General features: G+C 35.3%; 1 protein-coding gene across 1 annotated transcript in view; it reads left to right on the plus strand.

The window, feature by feature from the left end:
- Positions 1–2,488: 2,488 nt before the first annotated feature.
- Positions 2,489–15,543, plus strand: part of LOC134278269 (uncharacterized) — a gene marked incomplete at its 3' end in the record, with an annotated part of 30,996 nt that continues 17,941 nt past the window's right edge. Inside the window, exons 1-7 of the mRNA XM_062760589.1 lie at positions 2,489–2,606; positions 2,793–2,866; positions 4,887–4,959; positions 5,127–5,214; positions 5,440–6,339; positions 10,940–11,152; positions 14,731–15,231. Coding sequence (XP_062616573.1) covers positions 5,508–6,339; positions 10,940–11,152; positions 14,731–15,231 — 1,546 coding nt within the window. The remainder of the gene's footprint in view (positions 2,607–2,792; positions 2,867–4,886; positions 4,960–5,126; positions 5,215–5,439; positions 6,340–10,939; positions 11,153–14,730; positions 15,232–15,543) is intronic.

Raw genomic sequence — 15,543 nt, forward strand, 5'->3', positions numbered from 1 at the left:
GACTCGACCTCCTTTCTTTCCAGCTACAATTCGTCCCGTGAACCCACCCCGCTTTTCGATCGGAGGAAATCTCGGACGAGTGGTTTTAGGCCCTTAGTTTCGCATTTCTGAAAGGTAGATTCCAAAATTTTACCAGGCCACCCTTTCGCCCCCAATGCACACGGAAAATTATCCCACCAATAAAAGCCACCACCACAGGCACTCCAGTCCCGCCTGTCTCCAACTTTTCTCTTTTTTGACCGGGACTTTCCCAATCGGCAATCCTCGGCTGACTCCGCTCCGCTCCATTCAAACCTCGGATGTGATTGGTGGAGGAATACGCAACAGATCCTTACATTTCTCCGCCGGAAACTGCCTTATCACTCATTTCAAATTTCGCTCTGCATAACGTTCTTCGAAAATGTTTCTTAATTTATGCAATTCTTTATCGTAAACAGGTTTTGATTACATCCTCATGTTAACAGGCTTTGAAAGCAAGAAAAAACTGTTGAGTGTGCCACAAAATAACTCCGATTTCAAATGTATGACATTTGAAAGAAATTCAAATAAGATCACATGACTGAATCAGCAAGATGGTAGATCACCGTTGACGTCCGAGGTTATGTGCGAGGTACGAGTCATCCGAGGAACTCCGAGTGGGACTTTCCTGCGAAACTAACAGCTTCGCTTTAAAACAGCCAGCAAGGCGTGCCACTTTGTTTCGCTCTTCAATTGGATATATCCAGAAATTGAAACCCCCCCCCCCTTCCATTTCCTTTTCAATCATTTATTACTTTAAAAAAAAAAAAAAAAAAAAAAGCAAAATAAGAAAGACTAACACTTTATCTGACTTACTGCATTCTTTTCAGGCATTTTATATGTCTCTGGTCAACTACTAGAGTTATCTTTCGTGGCCCAAATCGTCACGATCAGCGGAGGCAGCCGAGGATTGCTGAATGAAAGCGTTACGAAGAGAAAAAAAATAGTTCCCCATTCCGAGCTTGATAAGGCACTTTAAAAGTTCTTTTTCATACAATTTTTTTATGATTATCAACAAAATAAGAAGTCCCCAACATGTTGCGGTCAGTCACCGAGCTCCTCGGCTTGCTATAATTTAGCTCGTACCACGATTTCGAGCGTGGCGGAATAAGCCGAAGATTGCCGATTGTTTAACATGCAGGAGGACATTGACTGACGTTGAGTATGCCCCCTATTTCAGAAAATTGTAAGCTTCCCGTTTCCAAGAAGAAAGTATGAATTTACCATGTAAGTCTACAAAGTTTGAAAAGCAATAATTTAGGAGCTACAAACTTGGAGGCTTGGTATTATTAGTCAAACTATGTTTTTTGTACTTTCGTTTTAATTTGCTGAAGGTGTCCTCGAACAAGGAAGTTAAATTATCTTGTTCTTTTGTTGTGTTGGCAAACTCGTTTGTAGAGGTGGAGCTTTTCATTTTTGAAGAAGTAAGTATGATATACATGTACACACGTATAAGAAAAGGTTGCGTTGACTGATTAAATATGTTTGTGGACCTCCAGAGACATAAATAACAGTTCAGAAAGTGCTGAATCAAAGGACAACTTATACATGTTATATGCCTGTTGTGGCTTCAGCAGAACTAGGTAACTGGAGATATTTTACATCCGCGTTCGGATCTTACTAGTTAGAGGGGTGGGAAGGGGTGTTTAAAGAAACCCTTTTTAGAGGGGCCGAGAAACCCGACAGAGAAAGGAAAAAAGCCAAAATAAATATGGAAATTACAATCCATACAATTTTATAGCCACTTTTTAAATAACAACATGACTTTGAAAATAAAGAACAAAATTAGGCCTAGTGAAGGTCCAATCAAGACACATGCAGTGCCTGCATGAGCACAGGTGCTTGTGGAGACTTGCATACAGGCATCACCAAACATATACATTATTAACATGATTAAATTAAAACATACCACTTAATAGGATAAATTGTAGATACAGGGTGTCCCAAAACATATGTTACACTTTTAATCATCTATAACTTTATCAAACCACAAGCATTCACAAAGATATTTCATCAACGTCTAGTGTATTAGCATACATTTTACGTGACAAACTTTCATGAAATTCTGTTAAAAATTCAGGTAATTATGATGTCCAAATGACGTCATCATATTTTTTATATGGAACCTTCATGTGATCAGCTGATAGAAATTGCCAAACTTTAAAGCTGAACATGATTCGTAAAAGTATTGTGTCCGCCATTTTAGTTCTCGAGACTCGCTACCCTGCAGACCCCTATGAATAGGGCATTTTGAGTTATTTTTGAAAATAACTTAAATGTTTAAGTTATGCCCCTAACTGTTCCGTTAATCGCAAGACGTTCCGACTGATTAACTGGTTAATCGCATTAAATTACACATTTTCTAATTTTCTTGACTTTTATTCAAATATTTCTATCCATTTACACAAAAATGGTGAAAATGACGGAAGTTTAAAAAATATAAGGGTTAATATGTTCTGGCTTTGTTTTACAGATATGAAGGGATGTGCTGTGCAGCTGTTACGAGGATGAAAATATGGCTACCTCACTGGTTTTGATGTTTCTTCAGCATGCAAATCTTCATCAATAATCAGGCTAAAAAAATAATAGTAAATTTATTTAGATCTAAAATCCGTTGTTGATTCACATGTTCTGTTGACATGGGTAAAAACTTTCATTTGAATTAAGATATTTTATCGATTAAATAAAATTTGGTAATTAAAACCTACTATATGTTTACATATGTACTTTCGTTAGAATAATAAATAATATGTAATTGTCCTTTGTTTTCTCAGCCAAGAAAAAGAAACAAGATAAACGGAAACCGTGCAGTTTTTCCTTGTTTTACCAGATACAAGAAATCTGTGTGGTATGTGCTTTTTTCTGTTCTTTTTTGCTCACCTAAGTTGAATGCTGATCAAATTTTGTCTATAGTCCGTCTGTCTAGCTGTCTCTCTGGCCATCTGTAAACTTTTCAGATTTTCAATTTCTCTAGAACCCATGGACCAATTTCAACCAAACTATCTACAAAGCATTCTTAGGTGAAGGAGATTCACTTTTATTCAAGTGAAGGGGAGATAATTTAGAAAAACAGTGAAAATTTGGTAGCATGTTTTAAAATTCCTCTTCGCAAGAGCAACTGGGCATAGAAATATAAACTTTTACGAAACCTTCTTTAAGTGATGTAGATTCAACTTTGTTCAGATCAATACCAGGAAGAGCGCTGGGCCAAAATGGGGGTAAAAATTGGCATAAGAATATGCAAGAAAAAATGTTTTATAACCTTATTCTTAAGAACAACAAAGAAATGATTATCTAGCCATATTGATGTAGAAGCATCCTCAAGTAGTGTAGATTCAGATTTATTCAAATTATTGTTTATGGAGTTAAGTTTGGGGCCACAGTAGTGGATCAAAGATTACATGGCATAATATAGGAAAAAAACTTTCAAATTCTTCTCAAGAACAATAAAGCCTCTTCTAGTTGTATTGCATATTGATACAGAAGCCTTTATTTCTCAGATAGTGTAAGTTCAAGTTTATTCAAATTAAGACTTTCAGGGGTAGGATGAGGCCACAGTAGGGGATCAAAGTCCTACATAGGGCCAGGCATACATATCAAAAACAACAACTTTAACAATCTTCTTCTCAAGTAAAAAGCAAAGCCATGTTTACTCATATTGATATTAGAACATCCTAAGGAAGTGTAGATTCAGATTTCTTCTTTAAAATGATGACCCCCAGTTGGGATCCAGGTTAGAATAGGTCCTCAGTACCCCCTTTCTTGTCATAAAAGGCGACTTAATGGGGCGGTCCTTCGGATGAGACCATATAAACCGAGGCCCCCTGTCACAGCAGGTTTGGCAAGATAAAGATCCCTCCCTGCTCAAAGGCCGTAAGTGCCGAGCATAGACCTAAATATGCAGCCCTTCACCGACAATGGTGACGTCTCCAAATCAGTGAAATATTCTGGAGAGGGACGTTAAACAGTATACAATCAATCAATCAATCAAATGATGATTTCTGGGGGGTATTATTATTATTTTTGAAGATAATTTGTCAAAAATTCTCTTTACATGTCTCATGTAATACTGTTTGCTTTTTAAATTTGGAAGATTTTTTTTTATATCAAGTATATAATTTTAAGTTTATTTATGATACATGTATTAAGGAAGTCCAGATTTATAAAAATATTTTAGTTTTGGTGAATTAACTGAACTCTAACTTGAGTACAAAAGTTATCAGTAATATTAAAGTATTTATCTAATCACATGAAGGTTACACTGGTTAACTCTACCTGTACCCCTAAGAGGGCCTCTTAATTGAGTGTGATAATTAAATAATTTTATAATGAGTAGACGTTCAGGGAATAAACCGGGTGAGGCCACTTTGGAGCATCAAATTTTTACACATGAGAATATAGGAAAAAATATACTCATGATCAACAAAGTGTTGCTTTTATAGTCACATTGATATTGAAGGATGCTCAGGAAGTGAAAATTATGTTTGTGTAAATCATAACCCCCTGGGGTGAGGAGGGCCCCAAAAGGGAATCAAAATTTTACAAAGGTAAATATAAGAATTTTTTTTTATTTCTTCTCAAGAACAGCAAAGCCATTACAATGTTGATATGGAAATATATTCAGAAAGTGAAAAAAATCAAGTCCGCCTCCACCCCAGCCCATGTAAGAACTGATTTCTGCTTATTCCTAGACAATGTTCTCAGGTGAGCAATGTGGCCCATGGGCCTCTTGATTATATGTCACAACAAACTTTTGATCATGGCTATCTGTAGGGCTAATCATTTCAGAAAATGTATAATTTATATTTATACATACCTAAATATATAGTTTTATTCCATTGAATAATTTGTAAATATTGATTTGTTAGACAGGTTATATTGTGAACACTTGGAGGCTGCTATCTATTGAGACATCAAAAGGACTCAGTTCCCAATAGAAAGGTATTTGATATGATTATGTGTATTTTGATACTTTTAAGTTTTTCAGTTTCTTAAATCGAGAACATTGATACACAAGGCCATCTTTAAAAACTGTTTGGTTGCCTTGTCTCAACGATTTAGTAACTAAAACAGCCCAAATAAAAACTTTTTTGATTTCACATTTGCAGGTGTTTTCGAATAAAGAAAAGAATTTGGTCCTTATCTGCCTACCCTGTTTTTTATCCCCAGTGAGGAGAGGGCAAGCAAACATATTTTGTAAGGATGGCCTGATCTTAATAATACATGTAAGTAATAATAAACTTATAAAGAGAGGCGTATTCATATAATAAGTAGTAATAAATTTATATTGAATAATTATTTCGCTTTATATAATACATGTATATATTCAAACTACTGAACAAATTGGGCAAGATGCATACAATATCTGTAAACACCATGTTATTGATGTAGAAAATTCTAGAACAGTGTTGTAATTTACAGAGAGATCTCCCTGACTGAAATCCACACAGGATTATAAAGTCACAGGAAATACAAGTCTGGTGTCAGTGATGTTTAAATACGTGTTCCAGAAATCTGTCAGAGTGCCAGGTGTTAGGGAGTTTAAACACATTACCCACGTGTCAACAGACCGGGTCTGGATCTGTGATTATAGAGGCAATCTCATCTTAACTAACACGACAGGAGACACACTAGATCATGTGACAGATTTAAGTGTATCTGGTTATGGAGTACATACAGTGTCTCGGGATAGTGCTTTTATTTATATAGACAGTCACCATAACATCATTAAACTGTCTACAAAAAAAGTAAAGACCACAGTGATACCATACAACACATCACCATGGAGACCACTGTGTGTCTACAGCTCCCCCTCCACTGGAGACCTGCTGGTCGGGACGTATAATACTGATACAGATACAGGCCAGGTAAACCGTTACACCAACACAGGAGAACACATACAGACCATACAGCACGACAACACAGGTCAGGGACTGTATAGTAAACCTATCTTTATCACAGAGAACCGCAATGGAGATGTTATTGTGTCTGACTTTTGGCGTGGTGCTGTAGTGGTGACAGACAGAAGAGGGAGACATCGCTTCTCCTACACAGGTCCTCCATCAGGATCACTACTACAGCCACGTGGAATCTGTACTGACGCACTGTCACACATCCTGCTGTGTGAGTATAACATCCACACAGTACATATGATTGACCAGAATGGTCTCTTTCTGACACAGTTTGAGAGAGAACAACACGGGATATTCACACCATGGAGCCTAAGTTATGATTGTGATACACAGCTTCTCTGGGTAGGATCATTCACCAACAACACAGTAAACATTTACAGACTTATTAATGAAGGGGACAATCTGACTGGTGAGTAATACTATTGTATCATTGTGTGTTTTGTTTACATGTATAGGTATTAGGTAACTATGTTTTGTGTACAATGCTACATCTACCATTATCTACAAACATTTAATTATTTAGGAAGACACATTCACTGTTGTATGTGTTATATTAAACAAAACATTTAAAATGATAAGTCTGTTTACATTACATCTTTCATTGAATTATAATTTGCCACAATAAATAGCAAGAAATATTTTTAAGATGAGGATGATATAAATTATAAATTGTACTTTAACTAATACTTTATGGTAGAATACTTTTACATGTTTTAAAAGAGTTTGACAAAGCAGTGATTTCTAGAAAGAAAAAAATGTTTGAATCATGTTAATACATGTAAATGTTTATCAACTTGTAAAACATCCTCTGGAATTAATTAATTTCTCACGTGTGTAGAGCTTAATCAAGTGTATAGATATTACTTAAACATATAAACAATTGTCTCTGTAGTCATGGTAGTTGACTCTTTGTTTTAATAAGTAGACTGGACAAAGAGAGATAACTCTAAATAAACAACACTGTGTTTTTTGACATAAATTGACAATGCATATTGTTTAAAATGCTAATTTAATGGATTAAAAAAACAAAAGAAAAATGTATACATATAATGTTTTTATTTACCATATAAAATATAGGGGTTATGAAAAAATATGGTTATATATGAATTGTTTTTTGTATTTAACATTTTTAAATTTTAATGTAGAAAATCATGTAGGATGAAACAGGGGACCAGGCTAATTAAAATCTATATGTAAATGGGTGTAGAGTGGGTGGGTGTGGGTTATAGAGATTTGAAAATAAGTTTTTGTAGTTGATCTTCTTTAAACAAAACATTAGTTGTAAATTAAAAGGTTCTTTCTGATAAAATTAACAAGGTCAAAAGGTTACTGTGTGGAGGCCAGGTGTGCATGAATGTGTAACTAAGGAGGCAATACTTATTACCAGTGGACTCCTTCCTTACATGAGCAGAGGGTAACATCTTATATTTTAAGCTTCTTCTTTGGAACTAAAGAACCAGTTTCAACCGACTCTGACATATAGCAGTTACTAGTAAAGGGAAACCGAAATTGTAAATTTTCATCCTCCCAGTGGCCTTCTCTCGTGTCTGAGGGCACTTCTCTAAAGGTCATATTGTAAAAATACATCAATTCGAAAACGAATTGAAAATTTTCCACTCTCCTTTTAGAAATTTAACTGATGAACTACATAGAAAAAGTGAGTTCAGTGTTCTTTTGATGAAATAGGGGGAGGGGCTCTATTGATTAAACATTTTAACATGTTTAAATATAGAAAACATTATTTCTTAGAAAAAAATCTCTTCTCTGCTCTTAGATAGTAAGGAAATGAATTAAGAGTTTAGTAAAGATAAAGGGTGGATTTCTTCTTTCAAAATTATGTATTTCAAGGCCTCTTTAAATGGAATTCTAGTGTTGAGGGTTAAGATGTTTTGAATCTACAGTGAAAATGTTTTATTATGTTTTATTTCCTTGAAAATATTTTACTCTGCTAAAAAGTACAGTGTTATAAAGCAGGGCTATATTTAACAGACTTGTGAAATTCTTGACCCATTTTGTAAAAAAGTTTGGTTCTAGGGCTGAATTAATATGTGAGTTATTTCCCTTTGCTATTCACTTAGCAACATAGATTCATGTTTTTTTATACCACCGCAAACGAAGTTTAGGGGGGTAAATTGGAATCACCATGTCCGTCTGTCTGTCCATCCATCTGTAGACAAGATTTTGTCTGGACTGTTTCTCAAAAACTGTTTTATGGATTTGTCAGAAAATTTATACACTTATTATTCACCATATGAAGGTGTGCACCGGGTATTTTCATAATTATTGGCTGATTTTTCTGCATTTTACAGGCATTTTTTCTTTTTTATTTTGTGATTTTGTTTGGCTCATAACTAGAAAACTGTTAGACTTACAATCATCAAACTTGGACAATTTATGCATCTTCGGAATAAGGTGTGTCACGACCTATTTCAAGGTCAAGTTGACCTTTAATTTATGTGATTTAAAAAAAAAATAGTAAGTCTTTAAAATTCTAGATTTTACAATCCTAAAAAAATGTAGAAATATAGTTGTATCCTTATTAAAAAATACTAAATTAAGTAAAAACGTATTTTTCCATCATATACTTTACAGCAAATTCTGTAACAAATGTTAAATGTTTTGAGAGGAATTCAGTTTGTCCCATGGGCATAATTATCAAGCACTGGTCAAGGAGAATTTTGATAGGAGAAATGTGCATGTCAAATTAGAGAGAAATAAATGAGTTCATTGTTGGGAGTTAAATGGCAAGAGCATCTCTAGATCTGATCATGCAGTGTTGTCTTAATTTATCTCTTGGGAGTTGGGCAAAAAGAAATGGCCTTAAAGTTGCTTGTGTTAATTACCTGCTAAGAGTTCTTGATGGCTGTAGTCCAGGTAAAGATCTTTCAATTGGTGTAATTTAATTAAAACAAATTGATATCTTAGTGTATGATTAAAACTGAATCAGTATTGTATAATATAATCAAAATTAATTAGGGCCCCGCTCGGCGGGCGCCCTATAGTGATCAGGCTGTCCGTCTGTCCGTCCGTCCGTCAGTCCGTCCGAGATCTCTTGTCCGGAGCATATCTTCTCTCTCCTTGGCCCAATCTGGCTCATACTTCACCCACAGAGTGCCCTTGGGTACGCAGTGTGCAGTAACCTTGAACCATGTTTCTAGGTCAAAGGTCAAGGTCATAGCAGAATTGTATGAAAAATCCTTGTCCGGATCATATCTTCTCTCCCCTTGGCCCAATCTGGCTCATACTTCACCCACAGAGTTCCCTTGGGTATCCAGTGTGCAGTGATCTTGAACCATGTTTCTAGGTCAAAGGTCAAGGACATAGCAGAATTGTATGAAAAATCCTTGTCTGGAGCATATCTTCTCTCTCCTTGGCCCAATCTGGCTCATACTTCACCCAAAGATTGCCCTTGGGTAACCGGTGTGCAGTGACCTTGAACCATGTTTCTAGGTCAAAGGTCAAGGCCATAGCAGAATTGTATGAAAAATCCTTGTCCGGATCATATCTTCTCTCTCCTTGGCCCTATCTAGCTCATACTTCACCCACAAAGTGCCCTTGGATAACCGGTGTGCAGTGACCTTGAACAATGTTTCTAGGTCAAAGGTCAAGGTCATAGCAGAATTATATGAAAATCCTTGTCTGGAGCATATTTCTAAAAGTTATTTTATTGTATTTTTTCAGGGAGTAGTTACTTTTTATGCGCCTGGATCGATAGATCCGAGGTGTATATTGTTTTTGTCCTGTCTGTCTGTCTGTCTGTCTGTCTGTCTGTCCGTCTGTCTGTCTGTCTGTCTGTCTGTCTGTCTGTCTGTCTGTTTGTTTGTCCCCAAACTTTAACCTTCGCCATAACTTTTGAACAATGAAAGATAGAGACTTAATATTTGATATGCATACTCCACTAATTAAGCTCTTTCAAATGACACCAAGGTCAATGACCTTGTGACCTTGACTGTGGCCTATATGCTAAAAATAGTTTTTTTTCTGCAAAATTTAACCTTTGCCATAACTTTTGAGCCATAAAAGATAGAGACTTCATATTTAGTATGCATATTCTACTAATCAAGTTCTTTGAAATGACACCAAGGTCAATGACCTTGGGACTTTGACTGTGACCTATATGCTAAAAATAGCTTTTTTTCGAACTTTGTTGCTGCCGGGCGCATAGTGTTTCACAAACACATCTTGTTTTCCCTTTTAATCTCAAACATCTTCAAAATTAATCCTTTTCAGCTACCTTACATTTTCATGTTCATTCCTAAAAGCGGGGCCCTTTGAGATGGCCACCATCTCAATGATATCTAGTTATACATGTGTTCATTGAAAAAAAAATTACATTTCAATTTTTATATATTTGCAACAAATTGCAGTCTTGTCTCACTTAGAATTTTATAGTCTAAAGAATAATTAATTTTTTGATTTTTTTTATTAGACTGTAGCATTTCCATTATTTAATAAAATATGTAATAAACAATTTAAAGCTGCAGATGGATTTTTGTTAAGCTCTAACACAGCCAGTTTAGAACTATATGATGTATTATTTGTTTTAAATAATCCCTACATGTAAGGCTCTTAGAGATGTAATATGTACAATATTTTAAACATTTTAAGAAATGGAAATTAGATCATTGAAATCTGTGTCAATCTGTTAATCAAGGTTACTTGATTTTCTTGCACCCTAACCAATTTATGATTATTGAACAATATTTGACGGGCGTATCATGCTGTGGCGGGGCACTTTATTAGATAATAGTGAACACATCTTACTAGATCCATAAAATATTTCTGAATTGGCATCTACTCTGAAAAACCCAGCGGGGGTATTTGTCTCTATTGGACAGTTCTAGTTTTATTTTGTTTTATTATATTTTTTTTATCCTGACAGTGCTATACTATACTCAGATAACTGTTAAGGCCCTTGGACCTTTTGGGTTTTATTCTGTGTTCATCAAATGAAAGAAAAAATGTGATCTGCGTGTTCTGGTAATTCTATTTATTCTTTTATGTTTTAGATAAAGTTGATGAGTTAAAGATGTTCTTGAGAAAGGAGAAGACAACTGTTTCCCATGCCAGAGGAATACTTGTTGGGTGTGCTGAGGCTGGAAAAACAACGCTACTGAAGCGATTAAGAGGGCAAAGTCAGAATGCTGGTGAAGTTACAGAGTCCACTAGGGGGCTGGAAGTCCATCAACATCTCTTCATTGTTAAAGATGGAATTTTAGAAGGTAACTGATACACATACACAGGACATATAGACAGATAGAAGGTAACTGATACACATACACAGGACATATAGACAGATAGAAGGTAACTGATACACATACACAGGACATATAGACATTTTTTTTTGCTGTTTTACAGATTTTAAATTTTAGCTCTTCTGAGCTGAGCCCAAGACCTAAAGAAAACATACTCTGCCACCGTCTCCCAAAAAGATTTTGAGATAAGTTATTTTTTCAATGCAGTTTACATAATATATGCAAAAATTGATATGTGCGATGGTGGAAGTTTTACATATTAGATATATATAGGAAAAATCTTCGAAAATCTTCTTCTCAAGAAACACTGGGCCAGAAGAGCTGAAACTTTGTGGAAGCATCCTGGGGTAGTGTAGATTCTAAATTGTTCAAATCTTGACCCCCTAGGGTAGGACAGGGCCACAATGGGGAATCAAAGTTTTACATAGAAATATATAGTAAAAATCTTTGAAAATCTTCTTCTCAAGAACCACTGGGCCAGAAAAGCTGAAACTTATGTGGAAGCATCCTGGGGTAGTGTAGATTCTACATTGTTCAAATCAAGACCCTCGGTGGTAGGGCGGGGCCACAATGGGGAATCAAAGTTTTACATAGAAATATACAGGAAAAATCTTTCAAAATCTTCTTCTCAAGAAACACTTGGCCAGAAAAGCTGAAACTTGTGTGGAAGCATCCGGGGTAGAGTAGATTCTAAATTGTTCAAATCTTGACCCCCTAGGGTAGGGCGGGGCCACAATAGGGAATCAAAGTTTTACATTGAAATATATAGGAAAAATCTTTGAAAATCTTCTCAAGAACCACTGGGCTAGAAAAGCTGAAACTTATGTTGAACCATCCTTGGGTAGTGTAGATTCTAAATTGTTCAAATCATGACCCCAAGGGGGAGGGCGGGGCCACAATGGGGAATCAAAACTTTACCTAGAAATATATGGAAAATTCTTTGAAAATTGTCTTCTCAAGAACCACTTGGCCAGAAAAGCTGAAATTTATGTGCACATCGAAGCATCCTGGGGTATTGTAGATTTCAGTGGGGTAGGGTGAGGTCGCATTATGTATTACAAGGGGGAAATCTGGTAGAGAACAGAATGGTCAAAGCTTCTCAGGTAAGCGATGTGGCCCATGGGCCTCTTGTATTTATTTATAAATTTTTGTGTTTTGTATTGTAAAGAAAAAGAAGTATCATTCAATGTTCTTAAATTAATACGAGGTTTTAAGCATCTGATATATATATTTATTTTTTTACATATCTGAGAGTTTAGCGCACATATACATGTGTAGCGGTGGCAGACACATATTATGTTGACACAGTTTACATGAATTAATGCAGTGAGCTATTATGCATTTACAATGTATTAACTTAAAGATTTCTTCTCACGAAATTGATTTTCTTGAAGTATATAGTTCATAATAGATCTGCCATGTTAATTAAATTCATTAATTTTGTTTTAGCCGATTTCTTTTATCCATTCCCTCGACCGGTATCATACATCTACATGTATTTCCCCATAATATTTTAAAATTTAATTGCGATTTTTGAATACACGGCAGATTGTAAGTTTAAACATTAAATACAAATATTTCATTTATTGCGTAAATCTCTCCAATAAATTAACTAGGTACTTGTAGATAAAAATATATAAAATAATAAAATATGCATTTTTTCATTAATAATATATCTATTTACAGAGTTTCAACAATTTAAAACACTACACATCAATGGAATTTTTGTGCAACCGTTGCCAAAATATATGTAATTAAACGATTCATAGTTCAAACTTAATATGAGAATTTTGTCATTTACACAAATAATTGGAAAGTTCCACCATTGAGTAGAAATAAGAAAAATAGTAACATTCTCCATCTCATAACAATTCATTAAATCATTGTCAAAAATAAAAAAAAAAACAATTTATGAGGTAATAAAACAATCATTTTTTGGTCTTATCAAAAAACGTTCGCTTTTTGTATCAATCTTATCAGGTTTTGCGTTTATCCTATCGTGAAGATCATTCATCAGGTCTATCATGTTTTGCGTTTATCGTGTTTTGCGTGTATCGTGTTTTGCGTTTATCTTGTTTTGCGTGTATCCTATCGTATTGTGCTTGTATCCTATCGTATCGTGCGAGCATCCTATCGTATCTTGCGTGTATCCTATTGTATTGTGCGTGTATCCTATCGTATCATGTATCCTGTAAAGAATAACGATGCGGATACTGTAACAGTAACCTGATCCAAAGAGTCGTATTACGTCTCGTTGACAGGCATGGATCATCAGATCAAACTCGATGCCTCTCGTCTTGTTTGATCTAATGATCCGCGCCTGTCAACTCAACGTTATATGACTCTCTGGATCAAGTTACTGTTATAATATACAATTACTGACTTTTGATGAGGTCTACTCGTGACTATACAGACCTGGTCAGGTATTGGTTGACCGAGGCCGAAGGCCGAGGTTAACCAATACCTGACCAGGTCTGTATAGTCACGAGTAGACCGAATTCAAAAGTCAATAACCGTTTTATTAAATGATGAGGAATTTTACAACACTGCTGACTCGTTCATTCTTGTCTCCATCAAATATAAACATCCATAATGTAAAGTGTAATTACACTTTTAACATGTTGATATACTTCAACAGCTAAACAAATATTAGTTAAAAAGTTAAAAACAATATTAATAAACAATAAATACTCAACCATTTACTTTTAAAAATTCGTAATCTCCTTGGTAATGGCGTCTGACATGTTTACATTCACACCGACACATGCTTTGAAATACGCAATCTGATTGGTAGAAAAAGCTGTAAGCAAATCTATGGTTGGTCGAGAGGGAAAACCCGAATAAACCTCCCAGAACATCATTTGAGGTGAGCTCACTCTGAGGTACACACCAGTACATGGCGTCTAGACCAATCAGAGAGCACCAAAATTCCTTATCATTTAATAATAATATATATGTACCAGTCTATATTCAATATTATTTATTATGCCCCCCTCCGAAGAAGGGAGGGCATATTGCTTTGCTGCTGTCTGTCGATCCACTTAGTTTCTGTTAAGTTTATTCGCAACCGTTGCACTTACTGAAATGAAATTTCGTATACAGATATGTCACATAAATACCTAGGTCAAGTTCTCTTTTGGTTAGTTCGATCTCACTTTTTTTGTCAGAGTTATGCCCCTTAGACTTAGAAAATTTCCAATTACTTGCAGTTTCCATTCATTTTCTTCACAACCGTTGTACATACTGAAATGAAATTTGGTATACAGATTTATCAGATTAATATCTAGGACAAGTTCTTTTTTGGGTACAATCATGCTATTTTTGACAGAGTTATGCACTTTTGGACTTGGAAAAATTTCAATTTTGGGGGAGGGAGGCATAAGTGTTTTACAAACATCTCTTGTTTAAAAGATATCATATGCATTGAAAGAATGCGAATATGATAAAATTATCTGTAATAGTTTGTAATGTTATTTAGTATTTCTAGAGTACATGTTCTTATCATATAGGATAATTAAATCATTTACATGTATAACTATTAACAGTAGCTGATGATGATTCACCATTGAAGACATTTATCAGGATAAATGCCACAGACGTGAAGCCAAACATGAGCGGTGCAGTTGACCTCTCCAATCCAATTGAAAATAAAGATAATTTGGAACCGAAAGGTCCTGATAAAGAGAGGGGGGAAACCATACTCTATAGCCGAGAAGAAGAGAAAGTTGAGTTGTCTAGCCCTCCAACTAAACGCAAAAAAGTAGAAAATTCAGTAGAGGTAATGGCCCGTGATCTCTCCTCAGAAGCACAGAAAATGGTGAAGGATGAAATTTTTCAGAAAATCTTGTCTGAAAAAGAGAACTTACCAACTGTCAGCATGCTGGATTTTGCTGGTCAGTTAGCGTATTATGCCTGTCACCAAATTTACGTAACACCAAAGGCCTTCTTTATTCTTGTGTTGGACATGACTAAGAAGTTTGAAGATCTTGTCAATAAAGAGAAAGATAATCAAGAAGGATCAATCTTCTCTGTGTGGACTTACAAAGGTAATTATTATGTGATATGATGCCTATGTCTGGCTTGCAGTCATTTATATGAAAAGTTAAGGTATAAAGTATTAGACAGGTCTGTAAAGTTAAAAAAACATACGTATATACAAATGTTGATATATAAGCATGATAAGAACATTGAAGAAGAGGACTCTTTGAGAAACCAATCAACACTGAAAAGTTCGATGAAGGTCTAACCCAAGTCTCTCACCCATGAAAAAAGAATTTTTTTTTGGAATTGATGGATCGATGGACTGCTGCATACTATTGTTTTTGTCCTGTTTGTCTGTCTGTTTATTTGTTTGTCTG

This window comes from Saccostrea cucullata, unplaced genomic scaffold (genome assembly GCF_032062105.1).
Source record: "Saccostrea cucullata isolate Sc308-1 unplaced genomic scaffold, CSIRO_AGI_Scuc_v1 ctg6989, whole genome shotgun sequence".
In the NCBI taxonomy this organism is placed as follows: Eukaryota; Metazoa; Mollusca; class Bivalvia; order Ostreida; family Ostreidae; genus Saccostrea; species Saccostrea cuccullata.